Below are 6168 nucleotides of genomic sequence, written 5' to 3'. Positions count from 1 at the left end.
CTGCGAATTTACCCACCGTTGCGACCGGCCGTCGTCGTCCAAATGGACTGTCAGGTTGGAACCAACAAACAAAATTCGGCCTACTTGGATTTTCTCCCCTGTTGTTACAATTAAACGAAATTATTCGATTCGACGCGTGAAACTGTAGTACATGGACTTGACCGGTAGCTGCAAAGTTGGCGATCTTCCAAACGGGCAGACGTATTATCTGAACTGCGATTGATCTTCACACAACTGAAGCCTGAAGCACCGCTAAGTACGCCTTCGCAGGGCGTTGACGTAGAGATACGGTTTTCTGTCTTAAGGACCTGGTTACGTAGAGCTTGCATTCCGCTTTCAGCGCCTAGACCGTTCCCTTTGTCCGGTGGAGTGCCGCGGTGAGGGGCTGTGGGAGGAGATGGCCTTCGCGTCGTCGCTAGTGGCGCCGCTGCCCCCGCCGCCTCCTGCCGCGAGGGCAGGGTGGAGGCGCGCGAGGGCGGCCCCTCGGCCGCTCGTCCTGGCGGCATCCAGCCGAGGCGGTGGCCCGGCCCCGGCCCCGGCCCCGTCGACGTTCGACCGGTTGCGGGAGCAGCTCCTCCAACTCCACGCCGAAGCCGACCTCACCCAATCCAAAGGTATACTAACTCCTCAACTCCATCGCCATGGCTGCGTTCTTCTTCCGGAAACTGGAATGCTGAGTCCGTACTCCGTAGGAGGAGCTTGTGTATTTCATTCTACATATTTGTGCTACTAAATTGCGGACAATGATTGCGATTCCAAAGATTGCAGTAGGTCTCGCCAATCTCTACTACATAGTATGCTCGGGTCTAGAGATCGTAAAAATGAGTTTGAGTCCAGCGCTCTGTGGATAGGGGCACACCATATTGTTGCACTGCACTAGTGCACAGTTTATTTCTAGAATACTCATCACTGCAAAGACACAAGTGCACCACATCCTTTTTACTGACTGTGTTTTTTTTCCTTGTAGCAAACAGTGCTCGGGTGAGGCTTGTGCGGTTGACCGAGGCCGCTGAGAATCTTAAGAAGAGAGCCGTGGTCAGTGTCCGGATGGGCAGAGAGAATGAGGCAGTGGAATTACTTGTGCAGAAGAAGAAGTTGACCAATGCTTTGGAGAACATAAAGGAGCGCATTGAGCTGCTTGACAAGCTTTCCGCAAAGATTAGTGAGGTGATGACATGTTCTTTTATCATCATGTGATATATGATAATTTTTGGTTCTTAGAATTTATACTTTTTTAAAAAAACTTGTACCAAAACCCCATGATTCATTGCTGAGTCATACTTAGACAATGTCACACTGTTCTTGTGATCATTCTGCTGATTACATCACTTATGAATGTTACAAGCTTTTCCTTCAAATAACAACCAACACATAAATGACATCTCACATAAACCATTCCCACTCAGGATTTTTTTTCCAAATTTCATCCGTCTATATATCTGAAACATTGTTTGTTGTATCCAGGTTATTTCAGTGAAGCAGAATATGTTAATTGAACACGCGTTGCGTCCAGGGACGGCTACTGTTGAAGACTCCAATGACCATATAAGAGTGTTCTCCGGTAAAATTGATGATCGGGTGGATGAGACTAGTGATTCAAACGTGGCTGGCCAATCCAAGAGAAGTGAACTTCAGATGGCTAATAGCTTCACATTCTCCAAGGACCATGACCCAACAAACATCATGGATGATCATTCTGCATATGATGATTTTGTGCAGCATATTGATTCACAGCTGAGTTCATTACAATGCGAAATTGATCACTACTCCAGTTCCCGATTAGCAAAAGAGTTGGACACTCAGCAGTCTATAAATGACAAGTTGCACAAATTATCAACCATATTGAAGCTTATAACTGAAACTAGAGAAAGGTTAGTCTTGAAGGAGGAGCACGAAAAGTCACAAATGCACTAATATATGTTCTGTATCTGGCTCTTTTTGGCATCCCCAAACTGAATATGCTTGAGCTTCATTACAGTAACTAACTTTTCCAGGATTGCGAAGATTTCGGATAACACAGTAAGTGAGAGTGGATCTGATGGCTTGAGATGATGGCAAACTACAAAACATTGAGTTCATCTTGTCAAGCTCTGTCTCTTTCTTTGGTAAGTTGTCCCATTGCTTTAATTACACTGCACTGAACTCGTACTATCCAGTTCTTCCCTGTATCCTTAATTACATATCCATACAATCCGGGTGAGAAATATGTGAAGAAACCTTGAAGCTGTGGCTATGACCAACCACATTACAAGAAATATGACTCCAAGTTCAATTGTATATGACAATGTACGACTCCAAGATCAACAGTGATACACAGTGTTTCGACTACTTGTAACATGAAAGGGTATTAAATAGGTCACGTGTACATGTTTAGATTTTGATTGCTAGTTAGCAAAGTATCAGATGTTATCTATCACTGAGGCATGATATATTTCTAGCATTTACATAATACATACTCATAAGTTTCCAATTATGTCAGCAAGAGCAACATTTCCACATTTTGCAAGGCCTAGCTGATCAAACTGGTCTGAGATCATCGTGACATCTTTCTCATCGATCTTCCCCATCTCTTTCAGCTTGTAGATCATAAAGTCTGGTTTACTGTTGCATATGGAGAAGGCAATCACACGTTAATCGCATGTGAAGTAGCTTGCTTGAACGTAAAAGGCATAGTTGCCCTGTAATGCGACATAGTAACATACTTTTGAATTAGTTTAATGAGAAGAACAATGTAGAAGTTGTGATGAACTGATGAAGAGTAACTTCCATGTATGTTTTTGAGGTGTCAATGCATACCACAAGTATATTTATTGTTTTCTTGCGTGTTTGGTAAAAGACTAAAAGGAACGACAAATTATTAGCTCTTTGTCGTGCAAGAAATTAAGAAAGATCCTATCATCAGATAAATTTAATTTTCAGATAAGGAAATAATATGCTGTAATCATTGGATACGAGATAAGCAGCAGAGTAGAAGCGCATGTTCAAGTACAAAATTCCTTGACATGGTAATTGATGGAAAATTTACAATACCTTACAGATGCATCGTTATCAAGGTCTGCAGCAAGTGGCTCATTGTCCATTTTCTTCTGGAGGATCCATTTTGTAGTTCGTCGGTTCCTTCTGTCCATCCTTAGATCCGTTAGGAACAAGAATGCCTTGCCAACTGCCAAAGTGCTCACCAACAGACACACGGTCGCGGAGAGCCTTCCAGCTGTAGTTGAGAAGCCATAATCCCCATATCCAACTGTTGTCACAGAAATGACTGATAAATAGAAGCTGTCAATCCAGTTTAGGCCCTCCACCTCATGTACTATGATTGTACAAATTGAGATAGACCCTGCAACAACGCCTAGTGCAAGTAGTACTTTCATCTTCCCTCTTGACCTTTTCTTTTCAGCATCGATCATGTACGTGTCAAATACCCTGTTCAGCTTATTATCATCCATTGTGCTAAGTAGGACTGTTCTCTGCTTGTCTAGCACATTTGTCAACAACCCATTTAGCATAATGTCAACAAAGCGAACACCTATTAGTAGAAACAAGCATGTGAACACCTTTGTGAAGGTAGTGCAAGGGACTATGTCACCATACCCAATGGTGCACAAGCTTATGATGGTGAAGTACAGGGCATCCACTAACTTAAACGTGGATTTCCCCTTGAAGCCTTCAACATTTGTCATGTACACAATGACTCCTATTGAGATGTATAGGATGACACTAACAATAGCCTGCCTTGTGATTGATGGTGTGTATTGTGCAGAAGGGCTTTGCTTGTCAAGCTCATGTGCACTGGGAGCTTCTTTGATTGATGTGAATATAGAAGGTGAAGAACACACCCGCTGTAAAGTCGGTGTGGATACTATATTGGTGTTTTCATTAGTGGCTGGAGGATGATTGAGAGTATTGAGGCTAGCTTTGACATTAGTGTCTGGATGAAAGGAAGGTGCACACCTGTTTGTGACATCGCATGATTTGCTTCTGTCTTGCTTGGAGGAAGAGTACTTCTGATTACGCTGGAATAGAGGCAGCAGAGGCTCCTCCATGGAAGACATATTTGAGCTAGGATTCATGAGCTTGCATCTCTGATGTTGGGCTATCATCACTTTATATACATGGTGGTTCTGCTGAGACCTTGACAATGGAAGCGGTAACCATCAGACATTCAACCAGGGATGTGCACTTCCCTGGTGTTTCTGAGGTGAAAAGATCTTGAAGCATATCATTCTTATTTATTCCAGCATTTAAATCATGTAGTTTCTAGTATCTTGCATAGTTGTTGATACAAGAGGCAACTGATGAAAGGGACAGCAATGGTGGGCATATTCGTTCCTTCCTTTTCTGACACTTTCGTCTGATATCAGAAACTAAATTGCTAGGTTCATCTCCAAAATTAAAACGGTTTTGCTATACTGTGAATTCCCACCTCTAGCTTCTATTTTTGCCGGGGATTCCTCCGGCCTTTAGTAACATTGCAAACTTCTATGCTAAGCGATTGTAGATTTGTAGTGCATCATTCTGTATGCTCCGGTGAAGGGTGATCGTCATAGTTTCCTGTGTTGTTGCAGGAGTAAGCATGCACTGGCTCGCCACTTGTTGCACGTGCGCTATTTAGGTTCTCCAACATTAAATTTCGTGTTACATTTTGGTGCAGGTACCAAGTTGACAAATGACAATGGCTTTTATCAACCTTCTGATCTTGCAAGTTGGTCCCCCGCTCTCTGGGATGATCCAGCGGAATTAAGGCAGTGCCATATTCTGCAGGACTCCGTTCTGCAACTGGAGTAGTGGGGACATGTCAATTTCTTGTGGTGCTCAGATCTTGTTGTCGGTGAGGGAGGTACAATTGTGCCGACTGACAGCTTCTCGAGCTGAAGGAACTTGGTTCCGGGTCATCTATGTCTCTTCGAGTGGTCGATGTCTGTATGGATCATGCGATCTGGGGAGAAGGCTGTAGGCAAAACTGTACAACTTCGTGCAGATTTTACGAAAACCAGAAGATTTTGAGGTCCCAACTCCAAAGCAAGCAGTCGAGCTTCTGATATAAATGTACATAATGAGACTGCGCCATGAATATCTTTATCCTGTATCCAGAGTTTGTAGCTTCATACCTTCATCACGCTCATCACTCATTTTATAGGCTCCTGTGTAAAAGTAGCTGCCGAAAAATTAGTGCCTGAATAAAAAAGCTATACTTTTATAAGGATGAACATAGCCTGGACAAGATATCCAACTGTTTTTTCCCTTTGCAGATTATAGGTTCCACCCAAATGATAAAACATGTAAAAATGGTGCGACCAAACAGAATTATCAGTGTCATTGCCAGATACGACACGTACAAGGACAACGATAGCTGTACTCGTATGTTACTACATGTGAACCTGAATATGCTTGGATCCTAAAGATAAATCTTGATGTAATCAACTCTATGCAGCACCCTTTTCGAAAAACAAAAACTCTACGCAGCACCTTATGCTCTGTTTGGATATTTGTATTGGAGGGCTACACATTGAATTGACTGGAATACCAATTCAGCAAGGAAATTGAAATGGGAATGGATACAAATTTGCTTGTTTGGTTGTTCACTTAATTGACTCATGGAATCTTGATCTGTGACTAAATAAGTGATTATTTTTGCAATTTTTATTATTATATAGCAATATTTTTTGTTATTATTACTGTAATTAAATGATTATATGGCAACAAAAAATTGTACTCCCTCTGATCCGAATAAAAGACGCAGCCTCTATACATTCCGAATTAAATGACGCAGCCTCTATACATTACAATTTGTGGCTATGTGGCTTATGTTTTGCTCTACATGTATCAAAATGAAATTTGCACAATATATTTGAGTAAAAGCTAGGATGTACTGTTTACTTCACAAATCACAAGTTTCAGCTCATCAATACACTTTTTAGCATCACGAATCATGAGGCCGTCAGGTCAGACGCCAGAATTTGACTCCCTTTGGGTCCTTCGTGATATTCAGCTCCGGTTTGAGGTTGAGGATGACCTTGGGTGTCTACTCTTCGGCCTCGGCATACAATGCTCAATTCATTAGGTCTACCAGCACAACCTTGAGGTGCACCATTTGGGGTGCTTGAGCTCCACCTAAGGTTAAATTCTTTGTGTGACTTGCAATGCAAGATAGGATTTGGACATGCGGTC

At 42.4% G+C, this 6168-nt stretch overlaps 2 protein-coding genes across 4 annotated transcripts; one reads left to right on the top strand and one right to left on the bottom strand.

Moving 5' to 3' along the window:
* Positions 1-321: 321 nt before the first annotated feature.
* Positions 322-5207, top strand: LOC123070471 (uncharacterized). Of its 3 annotated transcripts, XM_044493704.1 has the most exons (6): positions 322-614; positions 968-1167; positions 1465-1871; positions 1995-2105; positions 3761-4198; positions 4652-5207. In XM_044493704.1, exons 1-4 carry the CDS (start codon positions 398-400, stop codon positions 2050-2052), a joined length of 882 nt encoding a protein of 293 aa, XP_044349639.1. In that variant the 5' UTR covers positions 322-397; the 3' UTR covers positions 2053-2105; positions 3761-4198; positions 4652-5207. The 3 variants fall into 3 exon arrangements, with proteins under 3 accessions (XP_044349639.1, XP_044349638.1, XP_044349640.1); XM_044493703.1 differs by lacking the exon at positions 3761-4198; XM_044493705.1 differs by lacking the exons at positions 3761-4198; positions 4652-5207 and adding an exon at positions 2577-3083.
* On the bottom strand, positions 2199-4100 carry LOC123070470 (two-pore potassium channel 2). The gene is made up of 2 exons (XM_044493701.1): positions 3031-4100; positions 2199-2601 (listed from the first exon to the last, which is right to left on the bottom strand). The coding sequence occupies exons 1-2, from the start codon at positions 4098-4100 to the stop codon at positions 2457-2459; spliced, it is 1215 nt and encodes a 404-aa protein (XP_044349636.1). The 3' UTR covers positions 2199-2456.
* Positions 5208-6168: the final 961 nt, after the last annotated feature.

This window comes from Triticum aestivum, chromosome 3B (genome assembly GCF_018294505.1).
Source record: "Triticum aestivum cultivar Chinese Spring chromosome 3B, IWGSC CS RefSeq v2.1, whole genome shotgun sequence".
NCBI classification, from domain to species: domain Eukaryota; kingdom Viridiplantae; phylum Streptophyta; class Magnoliopsida; order Poales; family Poaceae; genus Triticum; species Triticum aestivum.
The sequence above is the reverse complement of the archived record's forward strand: the minus strand, read 5'-3'. Positions and strand labels throughout refer to the sequence as shown.

Excerpts from the sequence above, each read along its gene's own strand:
- LOC123070470 (XM_044493701.1), bottom strand. The coding sequence starts at position 4,100 with ATGATAGCCCAACATCAGAGATGCAAGCTCATGAATCCTAGCTCAAAT. Across the intron at positions 2,602-3,030 it reads GATAACGATGCATCTGTAAG|TAAACCAGACTTTATGATCT; the intron begins GTATTGTAAATT and ends CATATGCAACAG.
- LOC123070471 (XM_044493703.1), top strand. The coding sequence starts at position 398 with ATGGCCTTCGCGTCGTCGCTAGTGGCGCCGCTGCCCCCGCCGCCTCCT. Across the intron at positions 615-967 it reads CGACCTCACCCAATCCAAAG|CAAACAGTGCTCGGGTGAGG; the intron begins GTATACTAACTC and ends TTTTCCTTGTAG. Across the intron at positions 1,168-1,464 it reads TTTCCGCAAAGATTAGTGAG|GTTATTTCAGTGAAGCAGAA; the intron begins GTGATGACATGT and ends TGTTGTATCCAG.